The sequence below is a fragment of the Pteropus vampyrus genome, unplaced genomic scaffold (genome assembly GCF_000151845.1).
Source record: "Pteropus vampyrus isolate Shadow unplaced genomic scaffold, Pvam_2.0 Scaffold13, whole genome shotgun sequence".
NCBI classification, from domain to species: domain Eukaryota; kingdom Metazoa; phylum Chordata; class Mammalia; order Chiroptera; family Pteropodidae; genus Pteropus; species Pteropus vampyrus.
Genome location: NW_011888794.1, coordinates 7,017,163 through 7,040,164, shown reverse-complemented (window position 1 = coordinate 7,040,164; position 23,002 = coordinate 7,017,163). Strand labels below are relative to the sequence as shown.

Genomic DNA, 23,002 nt, shown 5'->3' with positions numbered 1-23,002 from the left:
TTTAGCTCTTAATTTAGGTCTGATCCATTTTGAGTTAATTTTTATATATGGTGTAAGAACATAGGTAACATTTTCTGTAATGATAATTATTAAAAATGCACTACAAAGTTTAAAGTTATAAAGCTGTATTAAATGACAACTAGTGCTTAACAGATATATGTTAACAGCTCAAAACCAAATAAATAGATACATAGAAGGAGTAGATGACTGAAGATTCTGTATGACATTTTCAAAAGAGTTTATAATGTGAGAAATTGCCTTTGCAAGGAGAATTTTTTTTTTTTCATTTTCATAATATATTGTGATTTCTCTAATCCTAAATGTAAGTTAGGGAGAAGAAGAAAACAAAATTAGTAGAGTTTGGAAGCTTATTTTTATTAAAGAACAATCAGTTGAATATTTCTTCAAAATATGAATTTATTTTCAAAACAAGTTTTTATTAAGGAAATTTTATTGTAATTGAAAGTAGTCTTCGTACTATAAACTGTAACAGTCTGAGCTCTTTAAACAGTTAGAAATTACAGTTATCAGTATTCCTGTAAACTGTTTCCAGTCACTAGACTCTGAGCTCTGTTCCAAGAACTGGGGACGAAGACCAAATATATATTTTTTATTATATTGCAATATCACAAGTGTGCTGTTTGCTAATAGATTTCATGTCTAAAAAATTCATTTTAAAGATAATTTACAGATAATATTTGTCTATTAGATCGCAATTTTAACATGCTTTAAAGTAAAATTCTTATTACCAAAGTCTGTTATCTTTGAATTTGCTACTTGTCAAGGAGGTTTTTTACTGTGTCTTCATTTTATGAGAATAGCTTGTAAATACTTCTGAAAACTGCATGTCAGTGTGTATTTTGGTGCGGGAAGATTGGGGAGAACCTTTGCCTAATTATTGAAGTTAGGAATAAAATGTTTTATATAGTTTGAAATAACGTATAGAAAGCTTTTTTTTCTTGTTCCCATAAGAATGTGCTAAAATAATTCCTGGTGCATTATAAATGTTGTAAATATATTTTTTATGCAAATTTCTGTTTTGTGACTTACTTTTTTCACAGAGTTTGTCAAAACACAATAGAAGCAATATTGGAACTGAAGGTGGACCACCTCCTTTTGTGCCTTTTGGACAGGTAATGTCTTTCATGTTGGCAGATAAATTTTAATCAGCAAAAAGTGTTTTTCATTTGTATTCAAGCTGTGTTTAGTTTTGTGCCAAACTATTCATTCAGAGGTCATGGAGTTATATGGAAATACATTCAGTACAGGAATTTAATAATTGTTTTTTTTTTCCCTTTACTTTGTAATTAAATTGTTGGTGCAGATGTATTTCTCAAGAGCTGTTAACCCAAAGATTGAAGAAATTAAGAGGCATCCCTGAAGAGCAGCTTGTAACTAATTAAGATAAGGTAGTGGTGGGGCATTTTTTTTTTTTTTTTGAGAGAGAGAGAAATGCAAAAGTAAGAAAATAAAAATATGCTGTAATTCCTCACTTCGTTCATTAAAAACCAAAGAGAGAGAGAGAGAGAGAGTAAAAGTATAAGTAGAAGGATGAGACCATGAAGTGAGAACGAAGGCAGGGAAGGGCATTGTTGCCCTTGAGAGCCTGCTGTCCCAGCTTTCCCAGCTGTCCCCTCCAAGAGTGTGTTCATCTGCCTCGATCCAAATACCCATCTCATCAGGGGCTTAATTTTATTTCCAGTCGGTATTTTCCTTTTCGACCATGGCAGCCCTGATCCTTCTGTCACTTAAGCTAAGGGTTTTCCGTCTCTTTCCTATTTGTCAACCCTTTGCGGCAAAACGTTACCCTGAGGTAGCTCCTCAGCTTGCTGGGACTACTTGTCTTTCTGGTTGTGCTCAGCATCGAACTACATTGAGAACAAGCTCCTCCAGCCTTTCCCTGCTTTGTCCCTGGAGAGTCCTAGAATAATCCCTGTGGCAGCGTGCTCTTTGCCACGTGATGCCACCATCATTTGGCTATTTGTAATCTGCTTTGCATTCGCTCTTTATTTTTCTTGAGAGTAATGGCTCAGAGTGAAGGTGAGTCGGGGACGAAACAGGTAGGAAACGGACATTCATTTCGATAACAAGTCTAAACAATTTTTCGTGTGAAAGACAGATAACTAGTTGATCAGAAGATAAATGGATAGGATCAGTTGATTGGTATCTTCAAAAACCATTTTGTAGGATCCACTCAAATAAAAGTCTTTGCATCATATCTGTGTGTCGATTTTTTTGTGCTTTGGAACAAGGAAGGTCAAGATACAAGGAGGCACGATGCCCTCCATTGTGATGTATGTGGATGACATTTCTACCAGTGTCATAAAACCCCCGGGATGAAAACATTAGAGTGGAAACATTCTAATTATATTGAAACTGTTATGTTTTTAAGAATTTGCTTTTCCCTTAAACATTTGGATGATAATACTTCTTTTATAAATTACTCGGACTTACAGTTAATTATTTTCAAAAACTTGAAGTGCTTTTTTTTATCCTAAAGAATTTTTTTTTAATTTTAATTTTTCATTTAAAGTTGACATTCAATATTATTTTATATTAGTTTCAGATATACAGCTTAGTGGTTAGGCATTTATATAATTTACAAAGTGATCCTCTCCGATTACTCTAGTATCCACCTGGCACTATACATAGTTATTACAATAGTTTTGACTATATTCCCTTTGCTGTACCTTACATCCATCCCCATGACTATTTTTTAACTATCAATTTGTACTTCTTAATCCCCTCACTTTTTTCACCCAGCTCCTCAGTTCCTGGTGTGTTTTATAATTTTTTTTAATCTTAGGAAACATAATAAAAGTTATCATTTCAATAATATTATTTGTTGATAGAGTCCATTCTGAAAAATTTTTATCTAGCAGATCTTAGCCTTGTGTAAGAATTAAAGATAGATAATGCTGGCTGTGAATTAATATCAACAGGATATATTTATACCACTAAAAATCTATATTTGTTTAACTTTTTTGAGAACATGTTTTTCTTTCATTAATGAGTTGAGAAAAAGTTCATTTTATAGGATTTTTACTGCTAGGATTAGAAGGGAAAACAAAATTCAGAGCTTATTTTTAGGTAATGAAAGTTTTTTCAATTGGTATTTTATGAGACTGAAAATCAAAAACTATACCCTGACTGAGGGAGAAGAAGCTATGTTTTCAGCTTTTGGTTTATAAGTTCAGAGATATATTTTTTTATGTTAACTCTACTACTCAACCCTCCTATGGATATTGTGGCATAATGTGTTAATCACTATCCTAATAAAAAACTGAATTTACCTTTTTTTGTGCAATAGTCTAGACTATTTGAAATTTAAAATTATTTTAAGCCATTATCCTAAAATGAAACAGATCTCTTGGTTTGATGTACATTTTAAATATGTGCCCTGTTCAGATGGCCACATTTTTGTGTAGTTTTTTATTTAAAAGTTACTTTAAAAAAACTATTTTTTATTATGTTGACATTAGTTAATGAAATCCATTAATTAGTTAATGAAAAGTTACTTTAAAAAAATTATTTTTTATTATATTGACATTGGTTAATGAAATCCAGTAAGTTTCAGGTGTACAATTTAGCAGTAAGGAATACATGTATTGCATTGTGTGTTCACCGCCCATAGTTAGACTTCTTTCTGTCACCACATATTTGACCAAATAGTTACTTTAATCAGTTTTTCTATCTTTATTTTTAAATCTATGGGAAAGAATTGTATTTTTATGGGCTCTCAGCTATTGCGATACAAACATTTTTGAAGAAGTAATACTTTTGTATGAAAACCTTGAATCTCTTTTGGAACTACTGAAGTAATTGATTTTTATTTGTTATTATCAGAAGTGTGTATCTCATGTCCAAGTGGATAGCAGAGAACTTGATCGAAGAAAGACATTGCAAGTTACCATGCCTGTCAAACCTACCAATGATAATGATGAATTTGAAAAGCAAAGGACTGCTGCTATTGCAGAAGTTGCAAAAAGCAAAGAAGTAAGAAACTAAATCATAACATTTTCTTATTTCTTGTCATTATATTCTGTTTACATTACTTATAGTTAATATTGTCTTTTCATATAGCATAACTAATTCAACGAACTTTTGACATTCCTCATGCATATTCCATCAGTGGAAAGATGCCTTGGTACCTTATGGAGTCTTAAGCTTACACATTTGCTCATATGTCCTTTTGCCAAATCCTCTTGACAGTTCCATTAAGTTACTCTTGCTGGCAAACCACCCTTCTTTTCTCTCTCTTCCTTTTCTTCTTAACAGTGTAACAACTGAATCCAGCATTTTTTATTATGGCAGAAAGTTTCCTGTTATTAGTTGGGCTCGATGACACTTTTTGAGGATAATTTCCCCCTATCCTAGCAACTTCTAAGAATGCAGGTAAAAATCAGAAGATAAATCAGTGGCTCAGGATTAATATATCTGTCAGTTTTCATTCTTAAATTTTTAAATATATTATAAAAATATTTTTTCTTTGGATTATATGTGTATTTGTACACATGCACACAGACACCCCCCCAGCATTTACTATTGATAGCCAAATGGTTTTTTAAAATTATTTTTAATTTGATTATTTGATATACATGGTTTCTGTAGTTATTTAGTGATTTTTAGACATTGATAAGAAATTTTAATTCATGAATTAGTTGCTTAGACCTTTCTTAACCAGTGAAATTGAAATATTTTCCTTAATTCAAAACCAGTAGTGAATCTTAGCTTATTGCTTTCTGTTGAAATTCAGTGTAAGGAGGAGACTTCTTGCATGGAGTTGTTCTTCCTGCATTGTGTCTTTCTGTTGTCAGTCTAACGTAGGGGCCAAGGGCACAAACTCTGGAATCAGGCAGCCTGGAAGCACATCCTGATGACGACTTTGGATAAGTTATTTAAATTTTGCACCCCATTTTTCTTTATCTATGAAAAGAAGATAATAAGGGTACCTACTTCATATGGTTATGGTGAGAATTAAAATTGATAATCTTAAAGATACTTAGAACACTGCATAGCACAGATCACAATATTTCTTTGCTAAAAGCTCTCAATAAATGTGACTATTGCCATTCTTCAGTGTCTCCTGTCTTCTAAGGCACATTTTAAAAACTAATTGTTGATATTTCTGAAATTAATACATTTTACTTAGTTTACATGGAATGTATTTTCCCCAAAAAGCTATCAAAAATAAAGAATTTTAGAAGAGGATATTGGGTGTATGTCAATTTCTTATTGACGCTAGGAAAGTTGTTATTTTGATTTACATTTTCCTCAAACTTTTCTCCCAAAATTTTGGTCGATGTGGTTACCGCTACCTATTTACTGTAATATAGTTCATTTTGTAAGGTCATAATTAATCACGTTATATTTTCCCATAAGTATTTACTAAACAAAGAATTATAGTTTTCTGAAGCAGACTTAAAACTTCTCAATTTGTATGTGAGAGAGTTGATGGAGGCTCAAAACTTGCCCGAGGTTACCCAGTGGCAATTTTAGGACTAAACCTGTGTGTATTACAGTAGAGGATTATATCCATTTATCTTTCTATGTAGATAACTATATACATATTTATATTTAATCTGAACATCAGAGTCACGTAACAGTGTCATTGTCCTGCAAAGATGTTTTATGATCATTCATTTAAACACTTATGTGGATTTGGTGGAATCTAGTAGAAATGACCAAGTGAAGATTTTAATTTTTTTTCTTTTAGTCCCTCATTCAGCAAATGTTATTTGAGAACCTACCACATGCCAGGAAGTGTTTTAAATGCTTAGGTTAAATCAATGAACAAATAGACAAAAGACCCCTGCCCTTATCAAGTTTATATTATAGTAAGGGCAACAGACTATTAGCGTAATAACTATGTAAATTATAAGGTAGGATAGAAGTTGGTAAGTGCTATGGGGGAAAAAAGAAAACGTAGAGTCAGAGGGGAAATGGGGCGTGCTGGGCGTGCTGTTTGGGGAGGTGCAGTTTAAAATAGGACAGTCAGAAATTGAGAATTCTTTGAAATTCTTGGGTAGTTTACATTCTAGTAAGGACAGTAAATAATGTAAACATACTTAATAAGTAAATCATAGATTTCAGTTTTAAGTATAGTAGTTTGATTAGGCCTCAAAATGGTGAGATTTGAGCGAAGACTTGGAAGAGAATTAGCTCTTGGAAGAGAATTAGCTCTGTAGTTATCTGAGAGGCGTAGTTCAGGGAGAAGGGAAAGCAGTTGCAAAGGCTCAGAAGCAGGGGTATCTGTCTGTTTAAGGAATAGCAAGGCGACCAGTGGAAACAGAGCAAAGGGAAAAGAAGTAGAATATAAAGTGAAGAGCGATAATGGGGTTCTGCTTACATGGGGCCCTGTAAAGTTAGACTTCTTTCTGTCACCACATATTTGACCAAAAAGTTACTTTAATCAGTTTTTCTATCTTTATTTTTAAATCTATGGGAAAGAATTGTATTTTTATGGGCTCTCAGCTATTGCGATACAAACATTTTTGAAGAAGTAATACTTTTGTATGAAAACCTTGAATCTCTTTTGGAACTACTGAAGTAATTGATTTTTATTTGTTATTATCAGAAGTGTGTATCTCATGTCCAAGTGGATAGCAGAGAACTTGATCGAAGAAAGACATTGCAAGTTACCATGCCTGTCAAACCTACCAATGATAATGATGAATTTGAAAAGCAAAGGACTGCTGCTATTGCAGAAGTTGCAAAAAGCAAAGAAGTAAGAAACTAAATCATAACATTTTCTTATTTCTTGTCATTATATTCTGTTTACATTACTTATAGTTAATATTGTCTTTTCATATAGCATAACTAATTCAACGAACTTTTGACATTCCTCATGCATATTCCATCAGTGGAAAGATGCCTTGGTACCTTATGGAGTCTTAAGCTTACACATTTGCTCATATGTCCTTTTGCCAAATCCTCTTGACAGTTCCATTAAGTTACTCTTGCTGGCAAACCACCCTTCTTTTCTCTCTCTTCCTTTTCTTCTTAACAGTGTAACAACTGAATCCAGCATTTTTTATTATGGCAGAAAGTTTCCTGTTACTAGTTGGGCTCGATGACACTTTTTGAGGATAATTTCCCCCTATACTAGCAACTTCTAAGAATGCAGGTAAAAATCAGAAGATAAATCAGTGGCTCAGGATTAATATATCTGTCAGTTTTCATTCTTAAATTTTTAAATATATTATAAAAATATTTTTTCTTTGGATTATATGTGTATTTGTACACATGCACACAGACACCCCCCCAGCATTTACTATTGATAGCCAAATGGTTTTTTAAAATTATTTTTAATTTGATTATTTGATATACATGGTTTCTGTAGTTATTTAGTGATTTTTAGACATTGATAAGAAATTTTAATTCATGAATTAGTTGCTTAGACCTTTCTTAACCAGTGAAATTGAAATATTTTCCTTAATTCAAAACCAGTAGTGAATCTTAGCTTATTGCTTTCTGTTGAAATTCAGTGTAAGGAGGAGACTTCTTGCATGGAGTTGTTCTTCCTGCATTGTGTCTTTCTGTTGTCAGTCTAACGTAGGGGCCAAGGGCACAAACTCTGGAATCAGGCAGCCTGGAAGCACATCCTGATGACGACTTTGGATAAGTTATTTAAATTTTGCACCCCATTTTTCTTTATCTATGAAAAGAAGATAATAAGGGTACCTACTTCATATGGTTATGGTGAGAATTAAAATTGATAATCTTAAAGATACTTAGAACACTGCATAGCACAGATCACAATATTTCTTTGCTAAAAGCTCTCAATAAATGTGACTATTGCCATTCTTCAGTGTCTCCTGTCTTCTAAGGCACATTTTAAAAACTAATTGTTGATATTTCTGAAATTAATACATTTTACTTAGTTTACATGGAATGTATTTTCCCCAAAAAGCTATCAAAAATAAAGAATTTTAGAAGAGGATATTGGGTGTATGTCAATTTCTTATTGACGCTAGGAAAGTTGTTATTTTGATTTACATTTTCCTCAAACTTTTCTCCCAAAATTTTGGTCGATGTGGTTACCGCTACCTATTTACTGTAATATAGTTCATTTTGTAAGGTCATAATTAATCACGTTATATTTTCCCATAAGTATTTACTAAACAAAGAATTATAGTTTTCTGAAGCAGACTTAAAACTTCTCAATTTGTATGTGAGAGAGTTGATGGAGGCTCAAAACTTGCCCGAGGTTACCCAGTGGCAATTTTAGGACTAAACCTGTGTGTATTACAGTAGAGGATTATATCCATTTATCTTTCTATGTAGATAACTATATACATATTTATATTTAATCTGAACATCAGAGTCACGTAACAGTGTCATTGTCCTGCAAAGATGTTTTATGATCATTCATTTAAACACTTATGTGGATTTGGTGGAATCTAGTAGAAATGACCAAGTGAAGATTTTAATTTTTTTTCTTTTAGTCCCTCATTCAGCAAATGTTATTTGAGAACCTACCACATGCCAGGAAGTGTTTTAAATGCTTAGGTTAAATCAATGAACAAATAGACAAAAGACCCCTGCCCTTATCAAGTTTATATTATAGTAAGGGCAACAGACTATTAGCGTAATAACTATGTAAATTATAAGGTAGGATAGAAGTTGGTAAGTGCTATGGGGGAAAAAAGAAAACGTAGAGTCAGAGGGGAAATGGGGCGTGCTGGGCGTGCTGTTTGGGGAGGTGCGGTTTAAAATAGGACAGTCAGAAATTGAGAATTCTTTGAAATTCTTGGGTAGTTTACATTCTAGTAAGGACAGTAAATAATGTAAACATACTTAATAAGTAAATCATAGATTTCAGTTTTAAGTATAGTAGTTTGATTAGGCCTCAAAATGGTGAGATTTGAGCGAAGACTTGGAAGAGAATTAGCTCTTGGAAGAGAATTAGCTCTGTAGTTATCTGAGAGGCGTAGTTCAGGGAGAAGGGAAAGCAGTTGCAAAGGCTCAGAAGCAGGGGTATCTGTCTGTTTAAGGAATAGCAAGGTGACCAGTGGAAACAGAGCAAAGGGAAAAGAAGTAGAATATAAAGTGAAGAGCGATAATGGGGTTCTGCTTACATGGGGCCCTGTAAGGCATCTTAAAGACATTGACCTTTATTCAGGGAGATGTGAAGAGCCTTTGGAGGGTTTTCAGCTTAGCAGTAACACCAGCCGACCTACATTCTAAAAGTCTAATTCTGGTTGCTGTGTACAGAACAGATTGTAGAGAAGGAAAGTTGGAATCAGACAAGATAGGAAATGATTGAAATAATCCAGGGAGAGAAAAATGATGGGAGCTCGAATGAAGATGGCAGCCGTGTAGGTGGTGCAGGGTAGTCAGATTCCAGAATTGGGAGAGCAGACTCATCGGGGTCTCTGAGAGATGGAATGTGGCACATGAGGGAAGGAGAGATGTCACGAATGACTCCAGGGGTTTTGCCCTGAGAAATCAGCTGGTTAGAGTCGCTCACCTTGAATTGGAGAAGACTGGGGCGGGACAAGCTGGAGAGGAGGAATATCTGGTGTTTCGTTTTGAACATGAAGTGCCTGTCAGATAGCCATGTGATAACATTTAATAGGCAGTGAGACAGAAGAATGTAGTTGGAGAGCGAGCTTTGGCAGGGGTATATACATTTGAGAGTTGTAGTCATATAGATGATAGTCAGAATCATGAGGCCAACCAAGATCACCGAAGGAATAAGTGCCAAGGGAGAAGAGAGAGGGGCGAGGAGTGAATGCATTCAAATTTCAGCCTTACAGGTTGGGTGAAGAAGTGGAGCCAGCCAAGGTGAGACAGGATCAAAACAAGAGAATGCAGAAATTATGCCATGGAGGAAGGAGTGTTGAACTTATCAAAAACTATTGACCAGTTATGTAAAATGTGGCCTGAGAAGTAATGTGGGATTGGGAGGTCATTTATTCCCCGCACGTTATCCTTAATGTTCATGTAGACGATGGCAAGATAAAATACGTGGTGTTAAAGTGTGTGTGTGCAGATGTCAGTGATGGGTTGGCACGGTGAAAGTCTATTCACGTTCTCCAACGATTATTTCAGTTATTTCAGTGAGAGAGTAAGCAAGGCCGATAGCAACAACAGGGGAGAGGATGCTGGAGGTTTGAGGAGTGAGGAAAATGTGTAAAATGATGGTCTAGAAGATGGAGAGCGAAGGGCCTAGGGAAATGCAGTGAGATTGCGAGGCCCTGAAAGGCCCACTTGAGTTTCGTGGCTGTGGTGAGCTCACAGATGCCTAACTCCCATAACACGGGCAAGATGCCGTGGCTCATAAAAGACAAGGTCATGTACCTTGTGGGTAACGTTCAAGTTGTGATGTTTCTAGATATTTATATTTTTAGTGAGTGACAACTGTTTTAAAGCAGTGAGGAGCAATTCTGAAAATGCCATTTATCCTATTCCTTAATCCATAAAATGGAAAGAAAATAATAAGGAAATGCATCCAGAAGTTGGGAATATTTCACTGGCACCAAAAGAAAAAGCACTTTTGGAGTTACAGAATTTAAATTCCAGACATATATTTAATTTGGAACAGGTCAAGCTCCAGTCTTTTCAGATAACTATGTTCAAATATTTTAAGCAAAACAGTAATACTGCCACCTGGTACGAGTGTTTTCCGCCTGCCAGCTACTGAATTCATCACTAAGATTGATGTCATTAATCCTGACAGCATTGCAGTCAGGTAGCTTTTATCATCCCCAGTTGAAGCATGAGAAACTTGAAGCTCATGGAAGGAGGAAGTGACTTGCCTAAGAGCAGGAGCTAGGAAGTGGCTGAGCCAAAATTTAGTCCTAGCTTTGTCTAGCTCCAAAGCTACTGTTCTTAACTGTGCTGTATTGTCTCCCAGTCTAATAAACTTTGTGTCATAGTAATATTAGTAATGACTATCAAGACAATCCAAATCTGTTCTGTGCTGGGGCTGCATAAACCGAAAACTGAATGAATCTAATAATACATCTTCGGTCTTTGAAGATGTTGTTTTAATTTTGATTTAAAGTAAATTTAAATATTTTGGTATATCAACTACCTATTAAATATATTTAATATAGTCTCCATTAGTGCTTATCGAACATCATTTTTCTGTTTTTCAGGTTCTATTTCTTAATATTTTTATCTGATTCAGAGTAACTTCCCAGTGTTATATAAATTTATATTTCGGATGTTTTCTTACTGTAATCATTTAAAAACATTTTAATATATTCATCATTATCTCTAATAAAAATCAAGTCTTAACTTCTTCCTCTTTTATTAGATCTATTAGAACCATAAAGATATTATGTATGTAATCAGATGTTTAATTTGATATTGTACAAGTAACAACTGTGGGATGCTTTTTAATCAAGAATTTATATCTTTCCAAACCAGTGTTCTTTGTGTTCTAGTCTTTTCACAGTAGTTTTGGTAAAACACAAATGAAGTCAAATCAATTTTCAAATTTAATCACATATATAATTATTCAAATAAGTCAGGTAAAATAAGAAATATGGACTTTAAAATTTTTATACATGTTGATAAGACATAGTATATATAATTAATGCAAGTAATAACTTAGTAATGAGAGTTTCAATTCAGTGTTAAAGTTTAATTTATTCATTTACTTTCTAAGGTTATAGGATCATATTACTGGATTATGGACATAATGTAACTGATCCCTAGACAGGTTTAGTGCCATACTAAAGATAGCCTTGCCCTGTAGCTGGATTTTTTTGTACCCCAGGTCTCATGATATTAGTCAAGTATTTTACCCTAGAATCATTTTTCACACCTAATCTCCACAGTGCTTGTATTATTTTATTTTCTTCGAAATTGTTGTCTATTTAAGTTTATTCTGATGACTTGCCTTTGAGGCTTAAAACATTATAATTATGTAGTTATTTTATTGCCTTCCCTGGACTTATGGAAAGAAGAGATTATGGCTCGTAGGTATTTGTTTTAAAAAAATTAGGTAACATTTTTTTTCTCTCATGTAAAGCATAACTAAGAAACTTTTAACTACTTCCATTTTGCTAGATATTTTTACTTGTAGCCTCGTCCTTAGAACCATTTTTAAATGCCATTTACTGACATCTCTTTTGTCTTTCTCTTATCTAAAGACCAAGACATTTGGAGGAGGAGGCGGTGGTGCTAGAAGTAATCTCAACATGAGTGCTGCCGGTAACCGCAATAAGGAAATTTTACAGAAGGAAAAGTCAGTCAAGTCGGAGGGGAAACACGAAGGTGTCTATAGAGAATTGGTAAGGCTAAAGAACCAACACAAAGTTGAAGTGTTCTTCCTTTATCGCCTTGAAGATTTTTTATTCTTTCTCACAATTACCACTGGCTTTGTTCAGTGTATTATGGGTAGATGATAAAACTCTAGGAAGGCGTTCATTAAGAATTACAATTCACTCATGGAAAATTTGGATGATTTAAAAAATAATCTTTTAGAATAGATTGATAAAAAGTCATCAAACTAAATAGAAGACACTCAATGGAAATTATATTCTAAAAGTTGATGCATCAAAAACACAGTTATCTGACCTTCCTTACCCTTTTCCACATCTTTTCTCAAATTTTGTCTAAAATGATTTTGTTTTGGTTTTTGGAAAATATATATTGAAACAAGCATATGTATATTATAGACTCAATGGCAAAATATACCTAGATTTTTGAGATAAATAAGAGGAATCGAACATATTTCTGATATGCTACAGTGTCCTCAGATATAACAGAACTGACAAAAATTCATTTTCCTCTACCTTCAGAGGTTGAATGACTGGACAATTTTGTCTGTAGTATACAGAATACTAAGACTAACTGAAATAATGGGGGTTTACTATCTTACAGCAAGCAATTCAGAAGTAGATGGTTATAAAGGCTGATGAATTCCTGTAACAATGTTAGCGCTCTGGTTGGCACTTCTGTGATTTCTTAGCTTTCTTCTCGGTGTTATGGGATTCTCTATGCATTAAATCTTCATGTAGAAAAATTCAAAGGCTGGAAAGAAAGGGGGCTTTTCCCTGGGCATGGGTCTGTTTTATCAGATAAGAAAATATTTTCTGAAATCTCCAGCAAATTCCATTTATGTCACATGGACTAGAAATAGGTCACTGGCCAGAGGGAATGGTTTTATAACTATGGGGCTAGGCTTTCTTTTCCTTGAACATATGACCACCTCATTATTAAAAAAAAAAAAAAAAGTTTTCAGGTACAGCCAGCTGAAAAAGACATCGCCCCTAACTCAAGAAGCTCTTAAACCTCTTGAGAGTAAATTGAGAACACTTGCCTAGGGCTATCTTGCTATAGAACACCAGCGACCTGCAGTTTAGGGTTGCTATGAGGGTTAAAAACATGTGAAAGGATTGACATCACAAAGACGGTGGAATAGAAAGCTCCAGAAATTTGCCCCTCCCCCAAAACAACTATTGAGCTGACAAGCACTGTCCAAAGCAATTATTTCATAACCCTGGAGCCTAGTCAAACTCTTGCAACATCCAGAGTAGTGATCGATGGAGAAGAGGCTGGTCACAGCTGATCACAGAGATAATGGGACAAAGACTTCAGTGGTCACATACTACAGAAATATAGCTTTGCAGAGCAAGTTCGGAAGGTCACTAAATAAACTTACAAGTATGGTTTTATCAAGGTAACAACAGCAGTCTCTGAGGAGAGAGAATTTGACTTTCAAAATTACCACCATTTCAGTATTCAAAATGTCCAGTTCTCAACAAAAAAATTACAGAGCATAACAAAAAACAGGAAAGTATGACTTATTCATAGGAAAAAAAAAAAAAGAAATTGACGGAAATCATCCCTGAAGAAGCCCAGGCATTGGACTTCCAAAATGAAGACTTAAACTGTCTTAACTATGCTGAAAGCTCTGAAGTGAACCATTGACAGGAGAACATTGTATGAACAGATAGGGAATATCAGTGAGGAGATAGAAATTATTTTAAAAAAACAATAAAATTTCTGGAGCTGAAAAATAGCTGAAATTAAAAAAAATATATTATTAGTTAAGTTCAACATCAGATATGAACAGGCAGAAGAAAGAATCAGTGAACTATAATATATGGCAGTTGAAATGACCCAGTCTAAGATGTGGAGAGAGAAAAGAATGAAGAAAAATAGAGCCTAAAAGGACTTATAGGGTACCATCAAATAAGATAAAGAGTCAGTTTCTCGTTAAAAATTATGGAGGCAGGAAAGTGGTGGGGTGATATACTGAAAATAATGAAAGGAAAAACTGTTAAGCTAGAATTCTATATCCAGGAGAACTGCCTTTCAAAAATGGAGACCATCAAAAGGATAATTTAAAATGCTGATGTGAGTTTGAATGTACATGAATTATTCCAATAACTACCAAATTCTTTTTGCAAGTTGGATGGTTTTCAGAAATTCCATTTTTAACAGTGGGAAGAAGACTTGATTGGAATGTCAGCTGATAAGTCCTTAAAATAACTTTTGATAATAGATGGTAGTGTAGGTTGAATTATGTGCTTTCCACAAGATATATTGATGTTCTCACCACCAGTATCTTAAAATGTGACTTTATTTGGAAACAGGGTCTTTATACTGTTGTCAAGTTAAAAAGAGGTCATTAGAGTGGGCCCTAATCCAATATCACCCTAATTCAATCTCTTTATAAAAAGAGAAAATTTATACAAGGAAACAGACCCATCTAGGGGAAAAATGTTCTGGAGACACATAGCAAGAGGGTGGTCATGTGTCCGGAGTGATAGATCTACAAGCCAGGGAATACCAAGGATTGCTAACTAACAAAAGGAGCTGGAAGAGGCAAGGAGGCTCTCCTCTAGAGCTGTTAAAGAGAGCAAGGCCCTGCCAACAGCTCAGTCGAGAGCGTGGTTAACTGCAAGTCAGGTCAATGAGAAAGCTGGAATAAGTTAAACCAAAGTCGGATATTATCTGATTATTAAAAGAGTTTTTAGTTAAGTTCTGTGTATGGGATAGTTTCTTTTATTATTATTATTATCAACTTCAAGTATATAGTACATTGGTTAGACATTTATATAGTTTATAAAACGATCTCCTTAATTGCTCCTTCTCTCTCTAGTTAATTAGATATTTATTTGGGAGATAATTAGGACAGGGAAGGGTTTGGAAGGTTTGATTACTTTTTATATTCAGTTAAGTTTTTGAATAAAATGGATGAATTATAGTTTTGATGTCCAGTCCTTTTTACTTTTACCTTAGCATATCTACAGCAGAGATGTAAATTTTTTCTTACGTGCCAATTCTGATCTATTAATAGTAGCTACTGTGCTTAGAAAGGATTCTGTGTATGCAAGGACATGGTCAGTTTTTGGAAAAAAGTGCTCTGCTTTTATCAAAGTCTACATGGGCATCAGAGTGGCTGTCTAACATGCATGCCATGTACGTGCTCTCTTAAAGCCTACCCATCTTAACTCTTAGATGTACAAAAGTTACTTATGTATCCCTCAGCCAGCTGTGGTTCAAGAAATTTGTTCATGGGATACGTTCATATTACTTAAACAGTTGTTGAATTGTACTCAGGTCTAGATTTTGGGTTCTGGCATTTGTAAAGCAGATTTTTCTATTCGGAGTACAGTTTGTCAAACATCCCAGATAGTATTGCTAATGAATACAGAGCAGGATGTTGAAACAATAGAGGGTAGGAAAAAAAACAGAGCTACTGAGATGGTACAGTTTTGTTAGTATCATTTTATATTTTGCATTTTTGGAGAGGTGCTATGTAAAGTACATTTCCTGTCTAGAATGGAGAAGTATTAACCATGGAAATTTTTAATTAGCTACTTTTCATTGTGTCTGTATTTTCAAAAGTCTTTTCTGACATATCACAAAATTCCTTTTTGTTTTGCTTTGTTATGGTTTTGCATTTTTAATGGTACTTGTGAAGTCAGAGTACTCAGGGCACAGCCCTGCAAATCATGCAATTCTTTCTTGACTATTGGTATGAAAAAAACAGCAAGTGAATGTTGTATGAATAGACATTTTTCTATAAGCATGAGATGCAATATTTAGTTAAAAAACAGTATATAGTTAAAAACATATACCTAGCTTAATTTATTGGCTCTCAGAGTAGCTTTTCTCTTAATTCCTTACAGGTTGATGAAAAGGCTCTGAAGCACATAACAGAAATGGGCTTTAGTAAGGAAGCATCAAGGCAAGCTCTTATGGACAATGGCAACAACTTAGAAGCAGCGCTGAACGTACTTCTTAACAGCAATAAGCAGAAACCTGTTACGGGTCCACCTCTGAGAGGTATAACTCATTAAGCAGTGTGCCAGATATTATTGTTTGCTTTTCAGTGTAATATGTGTTGTTGGCAGAGGCTGAGTTTTATTGCTGTGGAAACTATAACTTCCTTTACCATTGTGTTAAGCAGAAGAAACACCAGTTTTGAACTAATCATTGCATAGTCAAACATACGTGATTTTTCAAGTTCTAATCCTATAATCTTTTAAAAACTAGTTTAAAAAATTTTATGAAAATGATTTTTTCTTCAAAAGATAATTTACATGAAAAAATTAAAATAGATCATTTAGAGGATTAAAAGTACTAGTTAATACAATCATTTAAAAACTTTTATTATAAAAGGTATAGAATATACAGAAAAATCTGAAAAGAAATATATACAGAATCCTACTTAAGATGTCTGCGGATTATATTTTTTTGTATTTTCTTATTTTGTTTTTACATGTATCATATGTGTGTCTTGCTTTACTTCTTAAGGTAAAGGAAAAGGCAGGGGGCGGATAAGATCTGAAGATGAAGAGGAACTGGGAAGTGCAAGGCCATCAGCACCAAGCACATTATTTGATTTTTTGGAATCTAAAATGGGGACTTTGAGCGTGGAAGGTAGGCTAACTTAAAGTAGATTTTTTTCTTAAAAGACCAAGGTTTATTAGTAATTATACAAAAAGGTTTAATAGAGCAAGTAACAATATGAACCTCTGTTCTGGGTATTTATAAATTTATTTAAGTAGAGATTTTTCTATTGGACAAAAGCACAGAAGAAAATTTAGTTACTTTCCAAAAATACTAAATAGCAGCTTACTTTTCTCTCTAACTATATGATGAGTAATAATGCCAAACTCTTTCCCCACAACCTTACTAGATGACTGATTCAGCTGTGAAAATAAGTAGTTATGTTGGAGAAGTTATATAATCTTATGTAATTTATTTCAATTGTGAAATTGGTCTCTCTCTCCTTTTTCCACATATTATATATTATATCAAAATAGTCCCCCAGTGAGTGAATAAGCTCCTACAATGTGATATATTTCTTAATATGATATACTCTAATGATTAACATAAATATTGAAAAGAGAAATAAGTATGTGTATCTTTTTTTCTAAACTGGAATATAGTAAATGTTTCTAAAATAGTAAGTTTTCAAATACGATTCCAAAACTTTAGGGAAATATACTTTTAAATTTAGTTTTTACTTTTAGATATATTTTGAGTCAAACTAAAGCTCAGAAATAAAATGCGTTATGACAAATTTGAAATGTCCAGATATCACAAAAATAACTTATTTGCTAGATTACATAGAAAAGGCAGTGCATTATTTGAGAAAACAAATGTTCGATGTGGACAAGATTTATAAGCAGACACATGTAAGAGCAGTATTTTCTTGGTTGTAAAGCATGATGTATTGGTTTTCTATTGTTGTTTAACAAATTACAACAAAATTACTAGCTTAAAACAACACAGATTTATTTATTTCATCATTCCTGTGGGTCAAGAATCCAGGCACAGCTTAATTAAGGCCTTTGCTCAGAGTCTCACATACTGAAATCGATATTTCAATTGGGTTATGAACATGCTGGAAGCTTGAGGTCCTCTTACAACTTCACTGGTTGTTAGCAAAACTTGGTTCCAAAATTCAATTTTTTGTGTAAGTAGGACTCAGGTCCCCATTTTCTTGCCTGAAGTTACCTGGGAGTGTTGTCTATTGCTAAAGCCCTCACATCCTTGCCTTGTGACCCGCCCCGTAGGTAATTCACAGCAGGTTCGTGTGCTTCTGCAAGGCCAGCAGGATCTCAGCCGCTTCTTCAGATCTTCGACTTCTTGACATTTTTGTCCCAACCTCCCTTCGTAGTATCCCAGTCGGAGCTCCTTCAATTTCCTTTTAGCCTTCTGTCTCCCTGCATTTGCTTTTGACTCTCAGAGTATCTCCTAACTCATAATGAGGTTGAGACTGAGAAGTGTAATTCCGCTGTGACCCGTGGACCTATAAATGCTTTAGTTCTCACAGAATGCATCCTATACCAAAAAAATGAAGTAGTGTTAGCATTCTCCTTGAAAAAAGGTATCAAAGTTAACTAAGATGTATGATGAGAATAATACACTCAAAACTGCATATCAGTGTTCGAGAGATTTACTTCTGTGGAGACAGAAATTTATGAACACATCTGTTAATAGTGGGTATTATTTTAGTCGAATATGTTATATTTATGTTACTATTGTTAATATGACAGAGAGTCAGCTAGAAAGTCAGCTAGAATGTGAGAAAAATATGAACATTGTAATAGTCTTCTAGACCCCTGATTTTCACAGGGACTATATAGCCTATGACCTTCATAAATTCCCAAACTCAAGAAATTAAAGATATTTCTGATACTTGTACAGGCTTTTAAATTTTAAACACATTCACATGTTCCTGTGATCATCCTAATCCCAGAAATTACCTCCTCCTCTCTCGCCCAACTTAGAGTTTTCTGTTTTACTCGATGACCACAATTCTCAGAGAAGCAAATGTTTATTCTTTTCTAAAAGCACTGTGCAGGAATGCCAGCCAGCCAAGAAGGGTTCCTGGAGGAGGTTGCATTTAGACAAGTACCAGGAAGGGTACCAGGGGAAAGGCAGACCGAGTAGAGGGAGCTCTGGATGTCCAGGCTTGGAGGCATCAGAACATCAGTTCCCTGTGCCTGTGCGGGCACGGGAGAGGTGGAAATAGAAGGCCAGACATAGAAATGTCGGGTTAGACACAGATCAAGAAGATTTTGTCCTAAGGAGTTTTTATTTTATCGAAATGGTAATGCAAAGCCATGAAAGAGGTTTTGGCATGAGAGCAGTGAGGTTTGTTTGGTGCTCTCAGAAAATAATTTCTCAGCTGGTAAGGTGGAAATGGGATTGAGACTAAAGGGAAATTACAGTTCTGTGGTGTCATGAGTAATTATTCATGCTATAAATGTAAAACAAAGAGTGCTGTCATTTCTTTATTTTTACTTTTAAAAACTTTCATCAGAGGTAATTGATCATTACATCTACTCCTCTTAGAGATTTTCTCTTATTTTTTTAAACTGTATCTTTAAATTGGAATCAAACATAATCCTAGTTGACATTTTTATCAATTTTTTTAAAAAGAAATGAGGTTGGATTATATTGTTTTATGAGTAATCAGTGTTTCATGTGGTATGTAATGACTTGGTGTCAATTTGGGAATATTCAGTGGATCATTTTGTGATGGGGTTATGTTCCAACAGCCTCTTTTCTATAAATTTTTTTGAATTCGATTTTATTTTTAGATATTATAATTGGTAGCTAGATTATCAGGCCATCTCTAAAAGGTCAGTTTTTATGTCATCATATACCATAAGTTTATCAAGATATCACTTCAGTAATGCATAACTACCATTTAAAACAGTGCCCACTGGGAATATGTATTGTAAGTTTCAACTTGGACAGGAGTAGGTTTGATTCTTTCCATTATCGTGGAAGAAATCTGGGCTGGCCAGAGATGGAGAAAGGGATGCCTTGAAACAGTAACTTCACTGCTTCAACTTTCTACATCTAAATAAATCCAGGGTGACCTTAGTTTGTTCTGAATGAAGATTAAAGGCATTGTGAGAAAAGTGGACAGAATAACTCTCTTAATTGTTCTCTTCTACTATCCCCTTGTTTATGTAGCTTGTTTTGTAAATTGTGTTTTGTTTCCTTATATTTCGTGTCAAAACTTTAGAAAATAGAATTGAGAATATGGCCCAGTTATATACAGAGTAAACACTTAGATAAATATAAACACAATTCAAATAGAGATATTTTTTTATGAAAAAGATAAGATTTAAATTAAACAAATTTAGGAACTAGGAGCTCAACCACCATTCGTGAATGTTGGACATGGTCAGGGTTATCGAGTTTCCCTTTCTAGGACCCAGTCCCATCTCCCACTTTCCCCCTTTTATTTCTGAGTTCATGGAGTTCTGTAAGCCCTCAAGAAGCATGATTATCTGATGCTCTGTGTTCTGGGCTTCTTGGTAATCATTGAGAAGAACACTCCTTAGCTAGTTGCTTCTGTGTCCTTTCTGCTTTCAAACTTGCCAGCTTATTTCTTTCTTGTAGGATTTCCTGAAGGCGGTAAGCAAGAAGTAACCAACATTTTCCATCATCTCACATTTTCATACCAAGTTCTCTAAAAGCGTCGGGTCGGCCTCATCAGTTAGATGGTCTCAGTTCCAAGGCAGCAGGGTTAACTGCACAATGAGAAGTGACAGCGATTAGGGGGTGAGGAGACTTTCATTACCCTGCATCTCTCTTTTACTAAACATGTTTCACGTATTAAGTTCTGTCACTTGTATCATCCTACTTGCTCATATAGCTGGAAAGTCTCTGTCTCAGAATTCTGCTTTTTTGTGTGTTGATAGACTGCCTTCACATGGTAGCAAAGATTGCCTTGGTAGCTTCAGGCATAGCATCAGGCCAACATATAAGGTGGCATAATGACATATAAAGATATGCAGGTAAAAGGACTTATCTCAATTTTGCAAGCACATTTTTCTAGGAAAATGTAAATACCTTTTATCATATAATTATTGATTCCCCAAGCTCACCTGAGTCCCACTGGGTTTTGGCTTTAGCATGTGGGCAGTGGCCGGAACAGAAGCCCAAAGAAACTTGGAGAAAAGAGCATTACAGCTATTGGTGTTAAATCTCCATCCATAATATGGGATAAAAGGTAATAAAAAATATTTCTCAGGAACAAGCAAATGGTCCTTATACCTAGGAGATCAGATGGAAGAAGACTGTCCATCTCCTTACATCTGTATCTGCCCCCTTCTTAGGAAGCACAGGCGTCTTAATTGATTCCGTGAGGATTGTACGCAAAGAGGAAGGAGTAGTTCCCAGTACTACTTCTTCCCTCAAAGTGGGGTTCTGTTACCAGAAGGAGGGGAGAATGGGATAGGGTCCTGGGGCAGGTAAATACAGCTGATTCTACCACTATCCTAACTCACAGTTCTTGTATTTACTAGTTGTTTTGGGGCAAGTTACAGAATCTCTTAAATTTTAATTTCTTTATTGGGAAATTGGGAAATAGTAATAGCACCTAAGTTACAGGGCTACTGAGAAGATTGAACTAGATAATGCATATAAAATGCTAAGCACAGTGCTCAACACATAGGCCGCCACCGCCACCGCCACCACCACCATCACCATCATCATCATCATTAGCAGTAGAAGTAGCAACAGCATCCTCCACTGTCATCTCCATCCCCACTACCTCATTTCAGGTCCTCAACCCCCCACTGACTCTTTGTGGAACTCTGTCATTCTATCCTCCATATTGCTGTCAGTAATCTTTCAAAATGCAAATTTGATCCTACTACCCCCTTGCTTAACATAATCCATTGACTCTTCTTAGTGGCGGAATAAAATACAGACTATACTATCTACACTGTTTTTATGGAGTTCCATTACTCTTTCCTGTGGATTTTGTCAGAGATAGTATTTGGTTAACAGTACTGCATAATTTCAAATTCTACATAATATTCCAATGTAAATAATATATTTAGATGTTGGCAGATAAAGTAGTAATGGTTGATAGGTAATTCACATGAAGATACAGGCTTCTGATAGTCGTTAGAAGATGTCTCTTTTGTTTTTGTTTCATTTTCTTTTAAACAACTTTCAAGTCAGTTTTAATAGTTTGGTTTATGGATTTATAGTTAGCATTTTGAAAACTGAATAGGGACTGCAGGAAGGAAATGCGATATAACAGCAATAGCTTAATTGGAGAGGCAGGAAACTGGTCAAGGAGAGAGAGAATATGTATGTGTTAGGCCAGATGTTCTTGTAAAGCATTTCCTCGAGAAAAGATCATCCAGGTATTGACTGTGGTGTGTATTTACATCTAATTGCATCAAACAGCATTGCTCCTCGTTTCCCTGTGCAGCCGATTGATGGAAATCGATGGCGGAGTGCCTGTTGGGAAGCCAGGGATTAATGGCTGCTGTGTGAGTAGTCATAAGCTGTCAGCACAACAGAGAGAATGTGTAGTATCTACACACTACCTGCCACTTTCTCTCTCCTCCTCTCCAACCCAGTGGCCTTCCCAGTCCTTGACTTTTTTTCTTAGAGGACTGATTCCTTCCTATCATTCCATTCTTATTAAAGTGCAGATTTACCCCAGAATTCTAGATAGCGCTTTAAGCTTCACTAGAATTGTTTCCAGTTCTGTTCTGTGGATTTGTCACCTAAACAGTGAATAGTCTATGCCAGGGCTGCTTAGTGTCTGGTCACGAATACGTACAGATCAGGATGGAAATTGAGAATAAGTGTTCAGAAACTCTGTTAGCAGTTTGACAGTGCCTCAATATATGTTACTGCATTTTATAAAATAATAGTCAACAGTTGGAAATTAAAATCAGAACCAACAACTACAACAAAACCCTTGGTCCTTTGCTAGAGTTCGTTTGAAATTCTCTGGTCTATGTCATTATGACGTTGGGGTCCCTTGATTTGCAAGCATTCTGACAACATAGCACCTGACATTTTATTTGTGTCAGGGCAGTGAGGCCAAGTAGTTTAAAGATAAACAAAACACCAGGTGGGAAGTAAAAATACGCTACGTGCTGCACATGTAATGTCCTAATTATGAATGTAAATTTAATAGTTATTTGAATTTGCTAATTAATTATGTATAGAAAATTATATGTGGACTTAAGGAACTTTAGTGAAAAAAAATTTTTTTAAAATCTTCACTGACTTTTATCATCTATATCTA

At 34.9% G+C, this 23,002-nt stretch overlaps 1 protein-coding gene across 6 annotated transcripts in view; it reads left to right on the top strand.

The window, feature by feature from the left end:
• TDRD3 (tudor domain containing 3) overlaps window positions 1–23,002 on the top strand; it is a 147,347-nt gene that overhangs the window by 72,488 nt on the left and 51,857 nt on the right. For 5 of the 6 annotated variants that reach the window (XM_011381013.2, XM_023525133.1, XM_023525129.1 and 2 more), the window contains 4 exons: window positions 3,847–3,996; window positions 12,108–12,248; window positions 16,101–16,257; window positions 16,729–16,854. In XM_011381013.2, the coding sequence (XP_011379315.1) occupies window positions 3,847–3,996; window positions 12,108–12,248; window positions 16,101–16,257; window positions 16,729–16,854 (574 nt within the window). Of the gene's footprint in view, window positions 1–1,061; window positions 1,134–3,846; window positions 3,997–12,107; window positions 12,249–16,100; window positions 16,258–16,728; window positions 16,855–23,002 lie in introns of all 6 variants that reach the window. The other variant, XM_023525124.1, reaches the window with a different exon arrangement.